We start from the raw sequence: 23,941 nt of genomic DNA on the forward strand, positions 1-23,941 counted from the left end.
ACGAGAAAAACAGGATGTTATGCTCCTGAGAAGTTCTCATCACTTCCAAAAGAGAGAGAAGGGTTGGCCATGTGGTTTGCATTTGCAAGTGCCCAGGACACCAGAACTCCCCTTTGTCCAGATCAAACAATAAAGTACTTACACGTTTACCATCATCAAGGTACTGATTGATAGATTTTTCCATTTTAAACCAGCAGAAAGAGTAGATCTCAAAACAATCATGATACTTAGTGGCAATATCAGAAAATGTGATAGTCAGTAGCACAACCCCATCAATTATCTTAAAGCCACAATTGTGAATACATGAATTAAAAAATTCAGCGTGTCATTTAAACTAAATGAAGTACTGAGTATGTCACAATCTTCTGGACTTGGTAACTGTGTTTGCTTAGGTACAGATTTTATTAGGAAAGACATTTTCCATTTAAAAGAAAAAGTTTCCGATTCTAAAGAGGTAGTGTCTCTTTGTAGACAATTTCAAAACAGTGAAAATTTTAGGAAAATCAGTTTCTCATTGTTTTTACTAAAATTGTAATTAACATGTTAGAACATAGCCCTTTTATTCATTGCTTTTAGTTAGAGGCATTAAAACTGCCTAGACACTGCATTAAAAAATAGTAAAGGAACAAGTATGTTTCAGTCATAAAACTTTGCTCTTTCCTCTACTGAATCCATAAATCTAATAACCCTAAGTAAATAAGATGATATATAGAAAGTACCTGACAACAACTTACACCATGACCATTTATTTTGAGCCTTTAATATGCCAGGCACTAGGCTAAGTATTTTACACACTTCCTTTATTTAATTCTTAAGCCATAAGAAGTATTATCAAACCATTTTTTAGACCAAAAAAAAAAAAAAACAAGGCTTAGAAATATGAGGTAAGCCATAATTTGGACCTGGGGCCGTTTAATTATAAGAAAAGCCTGTTTTTCCACCTGGAACATAGTCTTTGTTCAATAAATGTTTTGAGTATTAAAAAAAAAAAAATAGCAAAGCAAAGTTAGCAGAAATATTTCCACTCACCTTGGGTTTTGCCATGGCAAAAAGTAATTTCTCTGTTGGTTTGTCTTTTGAATGCACATTGTTAATGACTACCATAAAATCATCTTGATAACCTCCGAAGGTCATGAGACTCTTGTATACAAAGCTGACTATTAACCTCTTAAAACAGAAGAAAAACTAAATATAAGTTATAAGTTCTTCACTTTCAAAGAAAGATGAGAAAAGATTAAAACCATATTTCCATTAAAACACTGATATTAATTATGGTATACCGCAGCCAAATTATTTTCTAAAATCAAATCTATCATGATCCAAAATAGATAGCAGTAGCACTACTAAATTTTATTTAGGCATCATCTGCCTTTATAATTAAAATACATTTTGATCCTAAAACAATTAATTCACTGTGTAAAAATAAGAAAATATAATGAAAAAAAAGCACCTATATTCCAGCATCCAGTGGAAAACCATTGTTTATATTTTTTTATATACCCTTTCAATTATTTCCCTACATATATTTAGTTGAAAGATATGAAACATTTTTTTTTAGCTCAAAAACAGTAAAATATTGGCAAATCCATATGGTTCAACCTGAGAGATAGATTTGAATAGATTTTTTTAACTTAACATACTGTAAACATCTTTCCATGACAGCAAATGTACTTGGGTAACAACATTTTAAATGTTTCGATAGACAATCCTTTATTTAACCAATCCTGTATTTAGGATTAAAACATTTTTTTTTACTGTCTTAAGCAATACTCCAGGGAATATTTTTGAACATCTTCATTAAGGCACACACCTAATTATTTATTTGGTTATTAATCCCAACAACAGGAATTGCTAGCTCAAAAAGCAAGGAGGACAAGTTTTTGAGAATCATTCCAAACACTCCTCCAGAAAGGTAATTCCCATTTACATTCCCAGCACTGCAGTCTTGCTAACACTGGAATGCTATTATTCTTTTAAATCTTTGCTAACTTATTGGTGAAAGTAGAGATTTGCTGTTGCAAATGGCATTCATTTAATTACCAGAGATTAACATTTTAAAATACATTTATTGGATATCTGTATTTCTTCTTTTGTGAATTGCCTTGGCCCATTTATCTACTGGTGTATTCATCATTTTCTTATTGTTTCATAGAAACAGGAGTATATTAAGGATACAAACCCTTTGTCATATATGCAACAAATATGTTTTTCTCAAATTGTTGCTAAGACAATTTAAAAATATAATTCCAAGGTATGCCACCTAAAAGCAAAGGAAGCCGCAAATCTAATGACTGCTTGTACTGAATGCCTCAGGCACTGCAACCCACCAGTGCCCACTTCCTGCTCTGTATGCCCACCTCCCGGGACTCAGGGCATGTTTACTTAAATAAGGTAACTCAACCCGGATGTACAATTTCTTGTTGACTTTAAGTCACTGATTTTATAATCTGTCTTCAAGTTATCCATTCAAATACTAAAAGGCATTTAGGTAATTTAACTCCTTCAAAAAAGTTTTTTAGCAGTTCTAAGAAGAAACAGTAACTACAACAGTAAAGCATAGTTTGGTCTCCAGGAAATTCTCAGTGATCCCTAACTAAGGCTGAAGGTAAGGAGAGCCCCTACTCCCCAGGTAAGGCTAACAATTCCGGCCTGCCAGGTTAAACAACAACAACAAAAATATGAGTAAGATTTTCACTAAGTAATATGACACCTGAAAATGATAGAAAATAATTTAAATTTCAGATAAATGGAGCAAATAGAAAGCTTAGTTTGACTCAAAAAAATAAAAAAAAAATAATGTAAGAAGCTCCAACATACTGCATATGTACAAGTGAACAGGGAAGTGATATTTACCATGAGAAATTACAGAAATTATGTTATAAAGTCCATAGTAAAACTGAATTTACACTTCGCTAATTAAAGTTCCTACTTTATGTCAATATGATTTTTCTTTTACACAGGAAACAATCTTCCTAATGCTATAAATGAATAATCATTTCATGAATACAACCATGATTGCACTTTAAACCTAACTAAGATCCACTAATATTTTTGAGTATACCATCACAATTGTTTTGCTCAGTTAACAATAATTGAAATTCTAACAAAAACTTAAGTATGTCTCTTAAATCTTATAAAAGAATGTCAAATCTTAATATGATTTTTCTCAGACACAAAAGATAAACTTTCTAATCTTTGCTTTAAAAGATTAAATTGTCTCATAGTTGTATTTTGTACAGTATTAGGAAGAATTTTTCTGTATAAGAGAAAAATCAGATTAAGATATCATTACCTTTTGTGTATAGTACATTGAGCAACGGAAATAGCTGACGCTATGCAAGCCTTTAGGATTTAGTCTTACCATGGAGTTGTATTCTAAGATGCTTAAACCATCCTCATGTACAGCCAGCCACATGAACATATTTCCAAGTGATGATGGAGTTATGGGCTATGAAGAGGTGAAAGTACATTATATTATATAGGCTTAGCAAAATTATAGAAATATTTTTCAGTGTAAGTGCCATGAAACATTTGCCATTAAATAACAACAACGTAATTACGAACCATACTCAGTGCTGAGAGAGTTAACCCGGGGGAGGGTGTAGGACATACTGTGGCTTTCATTTTTTTCTAGTGAATCAAAAAAAATAAATAAATAAAATAAGATTCTAGAAGTATCTTATTATTAAAAATCCCTCTGGAGGCAGAGCAATGTGGTATACTGGAAAGAAGACTGAATATGATTATTATTAGGAGACATGTATTTGAGACCCAAATCTGCCATTTATTAAGCTACTTAATGTCTCTGGACCTCAATTTCCTCATCTTTATATGGGAAAACAATGTTTTTTTGTTTTATTTTTCCTTTGTTTCAAGAGGTTAACAGTTAATGAAGTTCTTAGGGTTGCTTTGATGATCAAAATCCTAATGAAACAAAATATGATGTTTTATAAGCTATGTAGTATTACTACAATGGAAAGGATTATTATTATTGCATACTTTTTCTGAAAGTTTATTAAATCTGATAGTCAATGTCTATCATTAGAGAATAAAAAGAAAATTTGAAACTGTGTGCTTAATAGTAATGAGAAATATTAAAATTTCCACTAAATTTTTATTGCAAAAGGCAATGAAATTATACGAATTAAAAGAATGTCCCACCTCAGAAACCCAACTAAAATCCATGAATGTTTTTTAGTATTCCACCATGATTATTTTGTTCAGTTAACAATAATTGAAACTCTAACAAAAACTTAAGTACTTCACTTAAATCTTATAAAAGAATGTCAAGTCTATAGATAAGGAAATGGGATGAATCTTGTGTTATTTGTATGTAGTAAAAATCATCAAGATCTCATGTATCAAAAGACTGGTTTGCCGCAGTGTCCACCAAGGGCTGGTTTGCAAAGCATAGGCACGCATTGAAAAGGATGCCACTGAGAAAATAAAGGAGATCCTTCCTGTTTTAAAGAAAGAAAGGTGAGCAAAAAAAGATGCCAGTCATGCAATGTGAAATGCAACATCATTATTTAATAATAATATTTTTCTGCCAGCAATCACAGAACATATTATCAGAAAAGGATATTTAATATTCCTTCTGATGCTTGTTAGAAGTAAAAGCCAATGTGAAATGCTAACCTATAGTTCAAAACTGGTCCTTGGTTTTTAAAAAACATATGCTCAATTACCCTCAAATACATTATCTAATTTTACATATGTTTAAGAATTCTGTCTTTATCACCTTTCTGTTAGCTTACTTGTATATAGCTTTCAGTTCTGGTAGCAAAATAATTTCTTACCGGCAACAATAGTCACTCATAGAATCAGTGATAAGATAACTTAGATTTTAGTTTTTAGTCCAAGTTGTTCCTTTATAGATGAGGAATCTGAGGTCCAGAGGGAGGTTAACCAACTTGCCCAAAGTTGCACAGCTATTGAGAATATCTACGAAACAATGATTATGTGCAAAGCAGTATGGTGGGCACCAGAGGAGGGTCTTAGGGTCAGTGAATCTATACCCTCAAGGAGGATACAGCTTATTAGTGGGGATAAAACACACACACACACACACACACACAACACAGGATGTATCTAAAGCGCCTGAGAGAGTACAAAATGACATGGCTCAAGTGAAAGAGGAGGAATGAAAATGTCAACATTTTTTCCCTTGGGGAAAGGGCTAGCCACCCCCCTGGCAGGGCTAGTTTCTCCTTCAGTGTTTCTGCAGCACTGTTGTGCCACTTTTATGATATATACCACATGGTGGTGTGTTTACAGGCCTGTTACAGCACTGGACTGTGAGTTTCTGGAAGTCCAGGAACAATTCATCTGAAGCCAAGGGTTTATGTATGCCTAGAGTTTATTCGCTTGGTGGTTTACAAACAACAGATGAGTGAGAGAGTACGTGAGTGAACAGACGAATGAATGAAGAGAGGAAAGCAGAGTTCAGGTGTTGTTTTTAGACTAATGATTAGTCTAACGAGTTAAAAAAAATGGTTTAGGGTACGTTGAAGTTGAACAGAGAAGAAAAGAGAAAGAAACTGCCCCTTAGCTTGTGTTCTTTATTGCTTTCTTTAAAATCTTGAGAATTTTCTTATTTTTTTTAAAAGCCAAATATACTAAATTATCACTGTTACTATTATCATTGTTTCAATTCACTGAACTGGATAGAGTTGACTATGTACACAGAGGTTTTCATTATGCATCTCCATCCCATTCCTTTCTTACTTTTGCAAGAAATAACTTGGCACCAAAGAATGGCCACTTCCTGGCCACTGTCAAATAAATTCGCACACAATCAGCACCACTATGTCCCCGGAGAGCCATCCATCTGGTTGACAGTCGCTGGCAAAGCTGCCTAAAAATAATGAAAAACAAAAACAAAAGCAAAAACAAAACCAGTGTATCATGCTCCCAGGATAAAGCTCTCCCTGAACCAATCTAGGCAAATTGTGACCTAGGTAAAGCTGTTATTTTGTGACTACCACCTCACCACTCTCACCACTATCCACCCCTTTTCCTTTTCGTAGCACTGCTTTTCATACTCGCGTACTATTAGTGCTTTCAATATGACCTAGGCCTCTCAGTCAGGTCAATTCTAAAAATCTGGCAAAGTAACAAAAAACCTTAATGTAACCTAGTTTAAAAAGCAATTTCTCATGGGAGTATACTCATTTTTAAAGAAAAGTACAAGAATTACAGCCTAAAGAACGAATCCCTAATCGTGGAATTTTAGGTATTACAGTTTCTGGTCAGGAGAGATGTTGGTTGCAAATCATATCATGAAAGTAACTATCTATCCTACGTAGACAAAAATCTGAGCTTAAATGTTTCTATTCTGGAAAATTTTGGTGATTTGGATTTGTCTCCTTTAATCTAACCAGCTTTTTTTTTTTTTTACATGCCCTTTAAAATCACAACTCTAAACAAGAGAAGTTTAATTTAAAACATATTATAAAATCTTCTGTGTTAAGAAGACAGTTTATTTTTATTCTAAATTATTTATACTGTAATACCTAAGAATTAAAAACATTTTGGTAAATAATAAAAGTAAACACACTGTTGGACAATTTGTTTTTCTTGTATTTGCTATCAAGATTAGTTTGGACAAAAATGATTAAAACAAAATGAAAAGTAGACCTTCTAAATTAAAGTAAAAGCTTTATATATATATATATATATACATATATATATTTAATTTTAAATACAGATTCTAAAGTTTCTGGAAGCATCTTAAAAAAATAAATAACCCCTTGTGGGGTGGAGGGATTTTGATAGTATTAAAGTCTTAAGGAAACTACCATATGCATATTTTTTTCCATCTTGTGACTCTACCCTCAAAAGAGTTACAAATAGTTACTTACCTCAATTGTTCTTCGGAACACCCATCTCTATACCTTTTAGGATAAAATTTCTCTATGACTTGTCTTAAAGTTTGATTTGCTTTGCACTGATTGGTAGCATGCCCTTCTGGAGTTGAGAAAGGTCTTTCAAAATCTCCAATCTCCACCTAATTGGAAATAAAAAAAAAGAAAATATAGGATATTGAAAAGAGTTTAAAAAAAGAAAATTGGTTTTATTCTTTCTAAATATTCATTATAATATATAATACATAAATTTATTTGTCATGATGATATGATTAAGGAATGTAAATAGCACATTAGAACTATTATTAAAATTTAAATTCCATTTAAATTCTAATTTTGAAAAAATCTGTAATTTAAATATTTCAGTTCCATTTCTATATTAACCACCCCAAATTAGTATCACCGTCTAGTAGCATTTGCTAAAGGCCATTACTCTATCTTGTTATTGCCTATATCAGCACAGGATAATTTTCCATTTTTAAGGTGCTGTTTTAATTGTTAATAATAAGGCAAAATGGAAGTTAAAAATAAAATACAAAAGTTATAAAGCTGTAAGAAATCTCAAAAAAACTAGCTGGACTTTTTAAGGGGCTCTACTCAATGTAATGGGAGCAAGAACTATATTCTCATTACTTCTTACCTTTTCTCTTTAAATGTTATTGCATTCATCCCCTCACTCTATTATTCCGTTATTCCTGGGAACAGAGCCCTTCATTCCCCTCTCCTCCTCAATGAAAGAGTATTCAGGACTTATTTCAATTTATTAGGCCACCCAGATACCATCACCTACTTCCCTGTCCAATGACTCACCCAATTACCTCTCCACCCACCAACCCACCCATCCATTCATCCAAATATCTACTGAGGCTACCTTATGAGTCAGGCACTGTGCTAAGTGACAGGCATTATCCCTGCTCTCAGAGAGCTTAATGTCTAATAGGGGAGACTATAAGAAACTGTGGTAAGTGCCTTGTACAGGGCGCTGAAGAGGCTGCAAGGAGAGGGATAGGGTGTGGAGTGGTCGGGTGAATGACCCAACGAGCATTCTCATCATCATCTACACCACTTTCCATCAGGCAGATGGAGGATTCCATGTAGACTGGGATGGTGTCCTAGGAAGCCTCAGGCCTCTGCGTCAAAAGGGCCTCTGCTTCAGTTAAGCTGATAGCACAACCAGCCGCTGAGATTCTGACCCATGTGGCTCCTGTTACCCAGTTCTTAATCTGACCAGTTACTGTGGTCACTTCTTTCATCTTAATTAAGGACTAGGATAAAATCTTAATCTTCTGTTAATCTTAATTCTGTTATTGTCTAAACTCCTTGTTCAGCTTTGCCATTATATCCTATTCTTATAACTTCCTAGGTTCTGTCTTTGACCCAGTTTCTTACTGTTGGTTACTTGGCTTGGCTTTGCTATTCACCTCCCATTCCTCATGTCTCCTGGTTTCTATGATTAACTCCCCACCTCCTACCTAGCCAGGTGTCCTTCCTAATTTCCTCATACCAAATAAAAGTAGGCCTACCTGCTCTTCAAACATACTGAAATCCCTCTTCCACAGCAAGCTATTTATTATCCCCACCTATCACCCAATAACATTCACCACAGCTACTTAGGAAACCTGAGACCAAGATTCAACCTCCAAGGATGTGGAAGTTAGGACAAACAATAGTTACAACAATAGTAGGCCATTTGAGGCAACCTTGCCTTCTAGAGAACCCTATTCTGGTATCTCCAAGCTCCGTGTCTCTCCTCCTTGGTGTCTGGTATAGTTTGACAAAGAATAGGGAAAATAAATGTTTGAAAAATAACTGAAAATCAACTTAGATAATTTCTGACATACCCCATATGACTACGAATGCCTTACCAGACACTAATTACAATAATTACTGATCAGCTCCAAGGATTTCCTATTTAAGACAGAGAGCATCAAAAGGGATGTACATATATTCAAATCTATAACAGAAATAACTCTTCTTTTTCAGAGCTCAGATCTCTTCAAAATATTTAATTTATCTACACAAAAACTACTGAGGCAGAGAGATCAGAGTCATTATTCAATTTTCCTTTTGTAGATAGAGAAATTATATGCTTTAATTAGTAACGTGTTCAGAGTTTTCTGTGTGCATGATCTGACCTTTCTACTCCTTCCTGAAATTCATCTAAAAATGTTTGAACTACATATCTCCAAAGTAGGTTCTAATTTTACCTTCTTGACTAAAGTAAAAGTTAAAGTAAGAAGACTAACTTAAGTTTCAGTAAAAATGAGTGAGATTTTAATAGAGAATCTATGGCTTAAAAGACAAAAGCCTAGAATGGCAAATGATAGGAAACCATTCTTAATCCTGTCTCTAAGGAAATATATGACCTTATTTTCCTTTTCCTCAACTTTTCATCCCTTGAAAAAGACAACACTAATGCTTTAAAGTTTGCATGATCATAAAAGCATTATAAAAGTAAATTAAATGATAACTATTATTCATTCAAGAACATTTGTGGAGAATGGTCTATGTGTACAGCAGTGTGCCACATGGAGATGAACAGGACAGCCTCTGCCTGTAGGCAGGCCACGCTTAGCGGCACAAAGCAGAGACATAAACAGTTATAAACCACTGAGGTCGGGGTAGTAATAGATATATGCTCAGGACCTTAAAGAAACCCCAAAGGGGGACATTTAACCTGCTCAGGCAGAATCCAGGAAGGTTTCCTGGAGAAGTGACACCTGAGATGAAAATTAAAGCATACACTGAAGTTCACAGATGAAGGGATGGAGGTAGAGGCATTCGGGGCAGAGGAGACCAACAAATAAAGCATAAGAAGTAAGAAAAAGTGAACCACAAACAAGCCAGGGAATTGTGCAGGGAACTGCCGTTTATGCTTTATTGGAGCATAAAGTTCCACACAGATGGAAAGACCAGGCTGGAGAGGCAGGCAGGGTTCAGGTCATGGATGCCTAGTTCCCTTCTATGTGAACAAGGGAATGACATAGCTAGTTCCCCATTTTTGCTATAACTCCATTCCTGTGACTATCACTGCAAAACAAACCACATGGCACAAGGCATGTCGTGCCAGTTTCCAGGCCTAGGACTTAAGAGAGGCTTTCACCTCCTGTCTCTCTTTTGGGACACTGCTGCTACAACTTGACCACCACTCTGTGAGGAAGCAGAAACAGCCGCCTTGAAGAGACCACGTGTAGGTGTTCCAGCTGACAGCCCCAGAGAGATCCCAACTGACGGCCAGCAGATATGAGCATGGACAAGCTTTCAAATGACACTAGCCCCCGGCTGTAGAGTCGCAGCGAGCCTTCCAGCTTTGCCAGCTGCTGCCATGTGAACAGGTGAGCTGTCCTTACATGTACCTGCTCAAATTGTTGTTTCAAGTGACTGAGTTTTGGAGTCGTTGTTAGGCAGCCACAGACGACTGGAATAATCCCTCTAACATCTGTGTGGAGGACAAATTTATGGGGGACCAGACCATAGAAAGGCAGCAGGATGTGACAATGGTTATAGTAATCAGGGTGTAGAGGAGGGAACAGAGTAAAAAGTTTCTACTACAAGTTAAATTGGCAGGTCATGGCGACGGGAGGGAAGGGGGAGAGGGAGGGAAGAGTGAATAATGATTCCTGGGTTCGAAGCTTGTTTGGGGGGCTGAATGGGGATACAGGATCACAGTGAAGATACAGAATATAAAGAAAGAGGGGAGAAGATTATTAGTTCATTTTTTAATATGTTGAATTTAAGGAGCCCATGAAAGAGGTATGAACTGGGAATAAAAGATGCGGGAATCACTGGCATAGATGTGAATAAAATAAAGAGAATGGATGAGCTCTCCCGGGAGAGCGGGAGAGTAAAAAGGCATACGCTGAAAAGCCTGGGGGGTCCAAGCCTTTGTCCAGATAACATTATAGAATTGCTTTAATATTTTTTCTTCGTTAGCTTCTACAAAAAATTCAGTGTGGCAGAGACTACTGGTTGCCTCTTATGACCATTCTCTCCCTCTTGGTGAGTAATAGAATCCTTGAATTTAGGTGGTCACATTGCCTCCCAGCCAGGACCACATTCCCCAGCCTCCCTTTTAGGTAGGCGAGAACATGGGACTAAGTTTTGACCATGTTCTATGTAACTTCTGGGAAGTTTAAAGGCAGGTGTGCTGGTTTGAATGTATTGTGTCCCCCAAAATGCCATTATCTTTGGTGTAATTTTGTGTGGGCAGATGTATCAGTGTTTATTAGATTGTAATTCTTTGAGTGTTTCCATGGAGATGCAACCCACCCAACTGTGGGTGATGACCCTGACTGGATACTTTCCATGGAGGTGTGGTGCTGCCCATTCAGGGTGGGTCTGAATTAGTTCACTGGAGCACTATATAAGCTCAGACAGATGAAGCCAGCTTGCTACAGCCAACAGGGACACTTTGAAGAACACACAGGAGCCGAGAAGAAAGGAGCTGCAGATGAGAGACAGTTTGAAGATGGCCATTGAAAGCAGACTTTTGCTCTGGAGAAGCTAAGAGAGGAAAAATGCCCCAAGAGCAACTAAGAGTGACATTTTTGAGGAACTGCAGCCTAGAGAGGAATGTCCTGGGAAAAAGCCATTTTGAAATCAGAACTGGAGCAGATGCCAGCCACATGCCTTCCCAACTAACGGAGGTTTTCCAGATACCATTGGCCATCCTCCAGTGAAGGTACCCGATTGTTGATGCGTTACCTTGGACACTTATGGCCTTAAGACTGTAACTGTGTAACGAAATAACCCCCCCTTTTATGAAAGCCAATCCATTTCTGGTGTTTTGCATTCCGGCAGCATTAGCAAACTAGAACAGCAGGAGACATGGTTTTCTTCAACTCTTCCTCCATCCTGATGCCTAGAACACTGATGTAATGGCTGGAGCTCCGGCAAACATCCAGGACCATGAAGGGGGCACCCTTGGGATAGCAGAATGGAGAGCAGGATAAAACCCGGGCCCCTAATGACTCTCTGTAAGGGCTGCCAGGATACCTACCTCTCTATGCGAGAGACAAATATACTTCTATTTTGATTAAGTCATTCCTACTTTGTGCTTTTTTTTTTTTAACAGAAGCCTGAACCTAATCCTAATTGATACAATAGGTAAATAAAAGAAAGTGTTCTAGATTTTTAAAGATATATTCCTATTAGATTATTGAACTATTTCACCATGGCATCCTCAGCCCCACAGCTCTACACTAGAACTTCTCTATTAAATGCAAAGCCTAGTGTTATATTTTCAAGATAATTAAGACACTCATTTCCCTTTATGGAATTCTGTCACATTCTATATCATTACTACTAGACTGTCAGCAACTTGGAGTCAAACAGTAATTATAATGCCTGCAATTTTTAATGTATTAACCATAGCAAAATGAATTTAAAGAATTACTGAGGGTATATTGTTTCACATATTTAGTTTGGTGTAGAAACTAGTATCTGATTTTTATATAACACATTAAGTTACCTGAGCTAACAGAGCTGCCATTTCTAAAGCCAGATCCTTGTTCAGAGGAAAGAGTCCATTTATTATTTGATCGTTTGTCTGGTACATTAACAGCAACTTTTCTCTATCAGTCTCTCCACGAGCTTGCATTGAGAAATATAGTCTGTAGAAAAAAGGAAATTTTTCATTAAATGATATTCTTACAAAGGAATGAAGTAAAGATCTGTGTTATCAATAAGTCCAGAGGACTGATACTGGCATTGCTCTAAGATAGCTCTCTAAGAGATATAACTAGATCACTGCTATTCTGTCAGTGACCTCCATTTTTGTTCCATATAATGTTTTCAGCAAACTGAAGAAAAATTGCTTTGCTTCTATGTTATTTTTTAGGCTCTGAAATACCAAACCTTAAGTGTTACTGAAGAAGGATCTAAGACACCAAGATAAATTCAATATGCCTACTCTTGTAAGGGATGCTGATGTAACCCTTCATCTAAACAGGATATAGAGACCCACTTTTCAGAACGCTTGTCATCTTCCCCAAATCTCTTGAACACACCAGGGAGTAAGGAAATGCAGAAGGTCTTAATTACAAATCAATCCAAAATCAACATCAAATAAGGAGGGTTTGCCCTGGAATCTAAAAGATAATATATGCACATTTAAATGTGTTTTGATTTTCTTGCTACATTATGATAAGCAGGCTTAAGAACTCAAAAATAGTTTACATGTTATCTCTATTACTTGCTGAAATATGAATCGGCTTTTGTTTGCCTAGGAGGTCTTTATCAAATCAGTGGCCCTCTTTATTCACTGTACTATTTCTTTATATGTGAGACTTTTGGGGTTCTAACTTCAGGCTGCAGATCTGGTACTGGGTGCCATACGTGTTTTTGACAATGGGATAGGTAAGCAGGACTTTGATATACCTGAATATTGTCATGACAACACAGTGGCTGGTAAAGAGCTATTTAGATCTAGTAGTAGTTAGCTGTGTACCCAACTGGCTATTCCTGCAGATTTTTAGCCTTCTACTCCCTACCCTCTTGAGGGAGAGGACACACTCCCATCAGTGACAGTATGTCTCTCAGTAATTATCTCAGATAGCAGGGAATGAAAGGGCAGCAGTTCAGAATCTCTGGGGAAGCACAGGGGTATACTTTGAAAACTCTCCGACTCCATGATTCTGATAATTCTTTCTACCCACCTAGATTAAGAACCACTGGACTGGGCAGTCACTCAGAGTAGTATCCTGAAAAAATTAATCTAAATCCCATTTTTGTATATGACTACATGATAAATAATGCAGATTTCTTAAATTGGTAGAAGAATACAGGTGGGCAATATATTAGAAAATAGATTCTAAATCCAAAATGATATCAGCAAAGTGATATAAAACAAAGAGAATAAAATTTAACACGAAAGCTTTCCTTTTTCAGTAAAGTCATATATTCTGTAGTACATTTTTATACATATAGTTTATTTTCTCCACTTGAAGTTATGTGCTCTATTCATCACTGCAATCCATGGGAGAGTTCTTAATAAAAGTTTGAACTGATAATATAGCTAAGTTAAAAAAAAAAAAGGACCACCTGTCCAAATGGCTACAGGCAAGATTGCTAAAATTCATATTCTATCATTTCTGGCACACCAATAAGATTAAAACTGGGAAGAGAAAATGAAGCACTGTAGGCAGAAAAGGAAACCAATCCTGGACACATATAGCAAATACAATATGTAGGAACCATTAGCTCAAATCCCTAATGAAACAGTTTGGGCTCCAACAACTATACATACATACATACATACATATACATACATATATATATATAATTTCCAACTATATTGGAAATAATTTGGAGAGGAATTAAAGAAAAGTCATAAAAATGGTCAAAAGGTCAGAAAATCAAATCCATGGAGCTTGATTAGTAAAGGTGCCAGGGGAATGTGAAATGGGTCTATTCCAATATGATCAGCTTCCAGCTGCTCCCAAATCCCGAAGAAGCCAGCAGCAGAGGAAGTGGGCTTCCACTCCAGCAGGCAGGGCTGGGGTTAGACACTAGGAGTAACTCTTAAATGACCTCCTCACTCGACACCCAAGAAGATGAATGCAGTTGGATGGAAATCACATTGCTAAGTGGACTGGTGACACCATACAAACACTGCTTCCAAATTAGGCAGGGCTCTCAGCAATGCTTGGTATTCCTTTTATTTGCCCAGACTGGCCCCAGAGCTCATTCTTTAGGACATTTGTTTCCTACTGTCACCCTTCTTATCATCTTGTAAACTTCCTGAGGGAGCAGACTGCCTTCAGTCCCCATTTCCCTTCCCTTCACTCCTCAGTCCATGACAGTCTTCTGATGACACTCTCCTGATACTGTAACTGAGATCCCTCTTCCTGCTTCTTTGGCTTCCAACCGTCACATTCCTCTATGCTCCCATAACATCTTGTGCATATAAATGTTATATGCACGGTAAGAGCGAATACCTGTGGAGCATTTACTCCGCAGCAGGCTCTGATCCAAATAACTTACATTTGCCAAAACTTAATCCTTCAGACAACCCTAGAAGGAGGTACTATTTTCTCTTCCATTTCATATGGGGTCCCTGAGGCACAGAGACCCCATATGTAAAGTGGGGTGTGCAAGGGCATACAGTGAGTGGTAGAGCCTGGGTTCTAACCCAGGCAATCTGCCTCCAGATCCCACGTTCACTACCCTGCTATGCTGTCCCCGTTATACCATCAATCATATTGCTAAGATTTCATGTCTGTCTCTTCCTACAAAGTGTAATATTCCAAAAGGCAGTGATGTTGCACTCACCTTTGAATCCCCAGCACTTCAATAAGCCCTGGCATTGTAGAAACTTAACAGATGTTTATTGCACAAATGGATAAATGAATGGTAGTAAGAATTGTTACAGAGTGAAATGATTTGCCAAAAAAGGCTGAAGGATTCCCTTTCCATACTCTTGGGTAAGTGACTTAACTCTAAAACTTTGGTTTCCTCCATAGGATGATGATTTTAACATACCTATCTCATAGGATTATTGTTAGGATTATATGAAATGATGCACACAAAGGGCTTAGCACAGGGTCTGGCATGTGCTCAATAAATATTGGCTATTATTATTATCACCATCATCAGGATTCTTCTTCTCTGGAGGTCCTTAGAATCACAACAGTCATCATTCTGGATGTTTTTTTTTTTTAGTGAGAACTAGAAGAAATGGAATAAACTAGATGATCTGTCAAGATCCTTCTAGGCTTTGGAGCCAGTGGATGTAGGTGCTCTTACAATCAGCTAAAGGTGGCAGAGATGGGGATGTTAAGTTACGCTCCAGAATATAATAACTACAAAGGACTTTTGAATAATTATTTTTCTTTTCAACAAGTGGGGAAAGAAGAGTTCTTCCCTTCAGGGAAGGGCCCTTGCCAGTTTTGTTTTGTTAAAAATAATGCTGTGATTTTTGCAATTTTCAACACACATTAAGAAACCAAATTAAATAAGCATCTTAACTATGAATAGAATTTAAATATTAGTTTCCAAATGGTTGTCTACATTCAAGGACAACTAAGTTCAAAATGTATTAATTAGAACCTTAATTCCTGCATCAAAATAATTAAAATTCCATATCTTGCTGAATATAAATTAAAAATTCCATAATAAAGAGAGTTTGTATTTTAGTTGCTAATTTTAGCACTGCTTGACAAACGAAGATTCAAGTATTTAGAGAGTTTGTATTTTAGTTGCTAATTTTAGCACTGCTTGACAAACGAAGATTCAAGTATTTGGCTGCATGATAGGTCACAGCTAGTTCCCCTCCTAACTGTATCACTGGAAACAGGGCTCGTTGTCTAAGGTGTTTCTACATAGATACAAAGCACAACCTTATTTAGAAATAGCACTTTCACATAGCTGTGGCTATCCAGTCATTTCAGTCTGTTAAAAATTAAATCTTGAAGATGAGTTCCTTTTTTATGATGTCAAAGATATTGTCATGAGGTTTGTTTTTTTTTTAAACAAGGCAGTCTTTGTCATGTGTTATTCACAAATTTCTTTGCCCTTTCTAGTGGTATTTGTTGGACTTGAAGCATTATTAATTGTGCCTTTCATACCAACTTTCTCCTTTTCATCCAAATGTAATCTTAGTTCCAACCCTTGCCATCAAAATCAGAAACAGTATATATTAAGTATTCATACAATATGAATTAGTATAGATAGACATGGAACAGATAGACATGGAAGTCATTCCATTTGGTTCCATCAAAACCGGAAGAGAAAACCTGAACCTTTTCTACATGAGGATACAGGGGAGGGCAGATCCAGGAAGGGGTTCCCTTCCACAGAAGGTGAGATCAAAAGACAGGGGCAGTAAGAGGATCAGGACCTCTAGATTAGTGATTCTCAAAATTCCACAAGCATATAAATCACCTTGGAGACTTGTTAAAACACAGACTTCTGGGCCTCACTCTCAGAGATTTTGATTCAGTAGGTCTTGAGTGGGGCCTAATAACCTGCATTTCTAACATGCTTCTATGAGATGTTGATGCTGCTGGTTCAGGGACCACACTTTGAGAATCACTGCTGCAGTGATCACGGAACTAAAACAATCATCCAGCCGGCTGTCCTTGCCAGTCACCAAAGAGCCATAGATGAAGCTGTCATCAATGGAAACAGGTTCCTCCAGGATTAGAACCCATTTCCACTATATAAGCAATGTTGTTTACATCTAGGAATGCAAGATTTCAAAACCTTAGATACCAAACTTAGTAGTCACCTTGTCTCTCAGAACTCTGGCAAATCATTACAGCTCATGACTGCCTAAAGAAGTCCCAAAGGCTCACAACCACAATTCACCATTCAGAGCAAAAAAAAAACTGTTCAAACAGGGGTTGGCCCTTTAATTACTGACACTGTGGCTGTCCATGTGAGAGAAAGAGTCTACAATATGAATGTACCATATTTATTAAATCATTCCCTATTAATAAACATGTATGTTTCCCCCCTAAGTTTTCACTGTTATAAAAAAAAAATGTAGCAAAGAAGTTTCTGGGACATGCCTTTGCCCAGTTATGCACTGGATAAAGAAATAGTGAACTGGATCAAAGACTATTGCATTCTGTATGTTATACAGTGCCTTCACTCCTTACATTCCAATTTTAAGTCTATGAAACAAACATCTTTCCAAAATAGGCCTTTCAAAGAAGTCCACAAGGCTCTTGGACTGATAATTTATACATTCCTTATTTATGGGGTTTAAGATCCAAATAGAACCAGCAAATACTTTTTTTTTTTGCACAGTCAATGTGAGTTGGTCAATTAAAGAGTATTCATTAAGCACCACCTTCTGTTAATACATGGAAGAAAAGAAAATATCAAAGAAAGAAAATCTAGTTTCTGACCATATGCCAAAGTTTAATATTTTTATCTATTGAGAAGGTATGTGCTCCAAATGGCTTTTCCCCAGTTCCTAAAACAAGTTGCACAGCCCTTGCTTTATAGGCCTGTATTCTACCCATTTTGATCCCTAGCCACAACCCCTTCTGATCTTGGCTCAGGCACATTTCCTTAAAGAAGCCTCCCAGAGATCTTCAGTCTAGGTCAGGCTCCTCATTTTGAGCTCTCAAAGAACCATGCTTCTTTCCTTCAGAGAACGTAATGTATAATTTATATTTATAAGAGTGATTATAGAGCGGAAGTCCTGGAAGAGCACAGCAGGGAAGGGGGAACCACTTGGAAATTCCAGGGAACCTACGCCAATACCAAGGACTTTTGGGTCAGCGGCAGAGAACAGCCTTAAATCTCCAGGAACACCTGGAAGGTTTGATTATTAAAGCTGCCCTTCCTCCCTAACCGCTCAGACACACGCCCCTCATTCAGGGTGGACAGCACCGGCAACACACCCAAATTAAGTGCACCAATTGGACCTCACACGAATCAGATCCCCACACACCACAAAGACAAAGTTGGGGAGAACTGACTTGAGGAGAATAGGTGACTCACGGATGCCTTCTGCTGGTTAGTTAGAGAAAGTATACACCACCAAGCTGCAATTCTGACAAATTAAAGATCAAGTAAAGCAAATGCCAAAACAACAGAAAATCTTAAAGCATATGATAAAACCAGACGATATGGAGAACCCAAACCCAAACACCCAAATCAAAAGATCAGAAGACACACAGTACTTGGCGCAATTAATCAAAGAACTACAGACAGGCAACGAGAGCATGGCACAGGATATAAAGGACATGAAGAAGAGCATGGCACAGGATATAAAAGACATAAAGAAGACCCTAGAAGAGCATAAAGAAGATATTGCAAGAGTAAATAAAAAAATAGAAGATCTTATGGAAATTAAAGAAACTGTAAGCCAAATCAAAAAGACTCTGGATACTCATAATACAAGATTAGAGGAAGCTGAACAACAACTCAGCCTCCTTGAGGACCACAGAACAGAAAATGAAAGAACAAAAGAAAGAATGGGGGAAAAAATTGAAAAAATCGAAATGGATCTCAGGGATATGATAGATAAAATAAAACATCCAAATTTAAGACTCATTGGTGTCCCAGAAGGGGAAGAGAAGGGTAAAGGTCTAGAAAGAGTATTCAAAGAAATTGTTGGGGAAAACTTCCCAAACCTTCTACACAGTATAAATACACAAAGCATAAATGCCCAGCGAACTCCAAATAGGATAAATCCAAATAAACCCACTCCGAGACATATTCTGATCAGACTGCCAAATACTGAAGAGAAGGAGCAAGTTCTGAAAGCAGCAAGAGAAAAGCAATTCACCACATACAAAGGGAACAACATAAGACTAAGTAGTGACTACTCAGCAGCCGCCATGGAGGCGAGAAGGCAGTGGCATGACATATTTAAAATTCTGAGAGAGAAAAATTTCCAACCAAGAATACTTTATCCAGCAAAACTCTTCTTCAAATTTGAGGGAGAGCTTAAATTTTTCACAAACAAATGCTGAGAGATTTTGCTAATAAAAGACCTGCCTTACTTCAGATACTAAAGGGAGCCCTACCAACAAAGAAACAAAGAAAGGAGAGAGGGATATAGAGAATTTTAACAGACATATATAGAATATTACATCCCAGGTCACCGGGACACACATTCTTCTCTAGTGATCATGGATCTTTCTCCAGAATGGACCATGTGTTGGGACATAAAAACAAGCCTCAATTAAAAAAAAAATGAATTTGTTCAAAGCACATTCTCTGACCACAATGGAATACAAATAGAAGTCAATAACCATCAGAGACTTAGAGAATTCATAAATACCTGGAGGATAAAAATGAGGGGGAGATGAAAACATTCACGGATAATCAAAAGCTGAGGGACTTCATCACCAGTAATCAGTCCTATAAGAAATGCTAAAGGGAGTTGAGCAGGCTGAAAGGAAGGGACACTAAACAACTGACTGAAACTACAAGAAGAAATAAAGAATTCCAGTAAAGATCACATGGTAAATACAAATACCAATACTACTGTATTTTTGACTTATAACTCCACTATTTACTTCCTACAGGATCTAAAATACATAAACTGCAATGATACATCAGTCGTTTTGGAGTCAATGTAAAATATATGATTTTTGACAAGAACTACATAAAGGTGGGGGAATGATGGAGTATAGGAACACAGTTTATGTGTCATATTGAAGTTAAATTGGTATCAAAGAAAAACGAGATTGTTATAGATTTAAGATATTAAATTTAAGCCCCACGGTAAACACAAAGAAAGTATCAGAGAATATGACCGTAGAGATGAAAAGCAGAGTAGGGGTTTCAAGAAGTGGGGGAAGGGGCAATGGGGAGTTAAGAAATGAGAGTAGGGTTTCTGTTTGGGGTGAAGGGAAACTTCTAGAAATGGATGGTGGGAAGGTGATAGCATTGCAACATTCTAAATGTGATTAGAGGAGGCGGGGCAAGATGGCAGACTGGTGAGCTGTAAGTTTTAGTTACTCCTCCAGGAAAGTAGGTAAAAAGCCAGGAACTGCGTGGACTGGACACCACAGAGCAATCTGTCTTTGAGCATACTTCATACAACACTCATGAAAATGTGGAACTGCTGAGATCAGCGAAATCTGTAAGTTTTTGCGGCCAGGGGACCCGCGCCCCTCCCTGCCAGGCTCAGTCCCGGGGGAGGAGGGGCTGTCAGCTCCGGGAAGGAGAAGGGAGAACTGCAGTGGCTGCTCTTATCGGAAACTCATTCTACTGATTCAAACTCCAACCATAGATAGACTGAGACCAGACACCAGAGACTCTGAGAGCAGCCAGCCCAGCAGAGAGGAGACAGGCATAGAAAAAAAACAACACGAAAAACTCCAAAATAAAAGCAGAGGATTTTTGGAGTTCTGGTGAACACAGAAAGGGGAAGGGCGGAGCTCAGGCCTTGAGGCGCATATGCAAATCCCGAAGCAAAGCTGATCTCTCTGCCCTGTGGACCTTTCCTTAATGGCCCTGGTTGCTTTCTCTATTAGCATTTCAATAACCCATTAGATCTCTGAGGAGGGCCGTTTTTTTTTTTGTTTTTTTTTTTTTTATTTTTTTTTAAATCCTTTTTTCTTTTTCTAAAACAATTACTCTAAGAAGCCCAATACAGAAAGCTTCAAAGAATTGCAATTTGGGCATGTCAAGTCAAGAGCAGAACTAAGAGAGCTCTGAGACAAAAGGCAATAATCCAGTGGCTGAGAAAATTCACTAAACAACACAACTTCCCAAGAAAAGGGGGGTGTCCGCTCACAGCCACCATCCTGGTGGACAGGAAACACTCCTGCCCATCGCCAGCCCCATAGCCCAGAGCTGCCCTAGACAACCCAGTGTGACGGAAGTGCTTCAAATAACAGGCACACACCACAAAACTGGGCGTGGACATTAGCCTTCCCTGCAACCTCAGCTGAATGTCCCAGAGCTGGGAAGGTGGAGCAGTGTGAATTAACAAAGCCCCATTCAGCCATCATTTGAGCAGACTGGGAGCCTCCCTACACAGCCCAGCAGCCCAGAACTGCCCTGGGGGGACGGCACTCACCTGTGACATAGCACAGTCATCGCTCAACAGAGGACCCGGGGTGCACAGCCTGGAAGAGGGGCACACTTGCAAGTCTCAGGAGCCATACGTCAATCCCAAAGACTTGTGGGTCAGTGGCAGAGACAAACTGTGGCACGACTGAACTGAAGGATTAGACTATTGCAGCAGCTTTAAAACTCTAGGATCATCAGGGAGATTTGATTGTTAGGGCCACCCCCCCTCCCCGACTGCCCAGAAACACGCCCCACATACAGGGCAGGCAACACCAACTGCACACGCAAGCTTGGTACACCAATTGGACCCCACAAGACTCACTCCCCCACTCACCAAAAAGGCTAAGCAGGGGAGAACTGGCTTGTGGAGAACAGGTGGCTCGTGGACGCCACCTGCTGGTTAGTTAGAGAAAGTGTACTCCACGAAGCTGTAGATCTGATAAATTAGAGATAAGAACTTCAATAGGTCTACAAACCCTAAAAGAACCCTATCAAGTTCAGCAAATGCCACGAGGCCAAAAACAATAGAAAATTATAAAGCATATGAAAAAACCAGACGATATGGATAACCCAAGCCCAAGCACCCAAATCAAAAGACCAGAAGAGACACAGCACCTAGAGCAGCTACTCAAAGAACTAAAGATGAACAATGAGACCATAGTACGGGATATGAAGGAAATCAAGAAGACCCTAGAAGAGCATAAAGAAGACATTGCAAGACTAAATAAAAAAATGGATGATCTTATGGAAATTAAAGAAACTGTTGACCAAATTAAAAAGATTCTGGACACTCATAGTACAAGACTAGAGGAAGTTGAACAACGAATCAGTGACCTGGAAGATAACAGAATGGAAAATGAAAGCATAAAAGAAAGAATGGGGAAAAAAATTGAAAAACTCGAAATGGACCTCAGGGATATGATAGATAATATGAAACGTCCGAATAGAAGACTCATTGGTGTCCCAGAAGGGGAAGAAAAGGGTAAAGGTCTAGGAAGAGTATTCAAAGAAATTGTTGGGGAAAACTTCCCAAATCTTCTAAACAACATAAATACACAAATCATAAATGCTCAGCGAACTCCAAATAGAATAAATCCAAAAAAACCCACTCCGAGACATATACTGATCACACTGTCAAACATAGAAGAGAAGGAGCAAGTTCTGAAAGCAACAAGAGAAAAGCAATTCACCACATACAAAGGAAACAGCATAAGACTAAGTAGTGACTACTCAGCAGCCACCATGGAGGCAAGAAGGCAGTGGTACGATATATTTAAAATTCTGAGTGAGAAAAATTTCCAACCAAGAATACTTTATCCAGCAAAGCTCTCCTTCAAATTTGAGGGAGAGCTTAAATTTTTCACAGACAAACAAATGCTGAGAGAATTTGCTAACAAGAGACCTGCCCTACTGGAGATACTAAAGGGAGCCCTACAGACAGAGAAACAAAGACAGGACAGAGAGACTTGGAGAAAGGTTCAGTACTAAAGAGATTCGGTATGGGTACAATAAAGGATATTAATAGAGAGAGGGAAAAATATGGCAAACATAAACCAAAGGATAAGATGGCCGATTCAAGAAATGCCTTCACGGTTTTAACGTTGAATGTAAATGGATTAAACTCCCCAATTAAAAGATATAGATTCACAGAATGGATCAAAAAAAATGAACCATCAATATGTTGCATACAAGAGACTCATCTTAGACACAGGGACACAAAGAAACTGAAAGTGAAAGGATGGAAAAAAATATTTCATGCAAGCTACAGCCAAAAGAAAGCAGGTGTAGCAAGATTAATCTCAGATAAAATAGACTTCAAATGCAGGGATGTTTTGAGAGACAAAGAAGGCCACTACATACTAATAAAAGGGGCAATTCAGCAAGAAGAAATAACAATCGTAAATGTCTATGCACCCAATCAAGGTGCCACAAAATACATGAGAGAAACACTGGCAAAACTAAAGGAAGCAATTGATGCTTCCACAATAATTGTGGGAGACTTCAACACATCACTCTCTCCTATAGATAGATCAACCAGACAGAAGACCAATAAGGAAATTGAAAACCTAAACAATCTGATAAATGAATTAGATTTAACAGACATCTACAGGACATTACATCCCAAATCACCAGGATACACATACTTTTCTAGTGCTCACGGAACTTTCTCCAGAATAGATCATATGCTGGGACATAAAACAAGCCTCAATAAATTTAAAAAGATTGAAATTATTCAAAGCACATTCTCTGACCACAATGGAATACAATTAGAAGTCAATAACCATCAGAGACTTAGAAAATTCACAAATACCTGGAGGTTAAACAACACACTCCTAAACAATCAGTGGGTTAAAGAAGAAATAGCAAGAGAAATTGCTAAATATATAGAGACGAATGAAAATGAAAACACAACATACCAAAACCTATGGGATGCAGCAAAAGCAGTGCTAAGGGGGAAATTTATAGCACTAAACGCATATATTAAAAAGGAAGAAAGAGCCAAAATCAAAGAACTAATGGATCAACTGAAGAAGCTAGAAAATGAACAGCAAACCAATCCTAAACCAAGTACAAGAAAAGAAATAACAAGG

General features: G+C 37.7%; 1 protein-coding gene across 4 annotated transcripts in view; it reads right to left on the reverse strand.

Moving 5' to 3' along the window:
* Positions 1–23,941, reverse strand: part of PLEKHH2 (pleckstrin homology, MyTH4 and FERM domain containing H2) — a 156,681-nt gene that overhangs the window by 2,293 nt on the left and 130,447 nt on the right. For all 4 annotated transcript variants that reach the window (XM_037807077.1, XM_037807076.1, XM_037807078.1 and 1 more), the window contains 5 exons: positions 12,337–12,478; positions 6,864–7,009; positions 5,728–5,857; positions 3,362–3,448; positions 1,030–1,167 (listed from right to left, as the gene is read on the reverse strand). In XM_037807077.1, the coding sequence (XP_037663005.1) occupies positions 1,030–1,167; positions 3,362–3,448; positions 5,728–5,857; positions 6,864–7,009; positions 12,337–12,478 (643 nt within the window). The remainder of the gene's footprint in view (positions 1–1,029; positions 1,168–3,361; positions 3,449–5,727; positions 5,858–6,863; positions 7,010–12,336; positions 12,479–23,941) is intronic.

This window comes from Choloepus didactylus, chromosome 17 (assembly GCF_015220235.1).
Source record: "Choloepus didactylus isolate mChoDid1 chromosome 17, mChoDid1.pri, whole genome shotgun sequence".
Taxonomy (NCBI): Eukaryota; Metazoa; Chordata; class Mammalia; order Pilosa; family Megalonychidae; genus Choloepus; species Choloepus didactylus.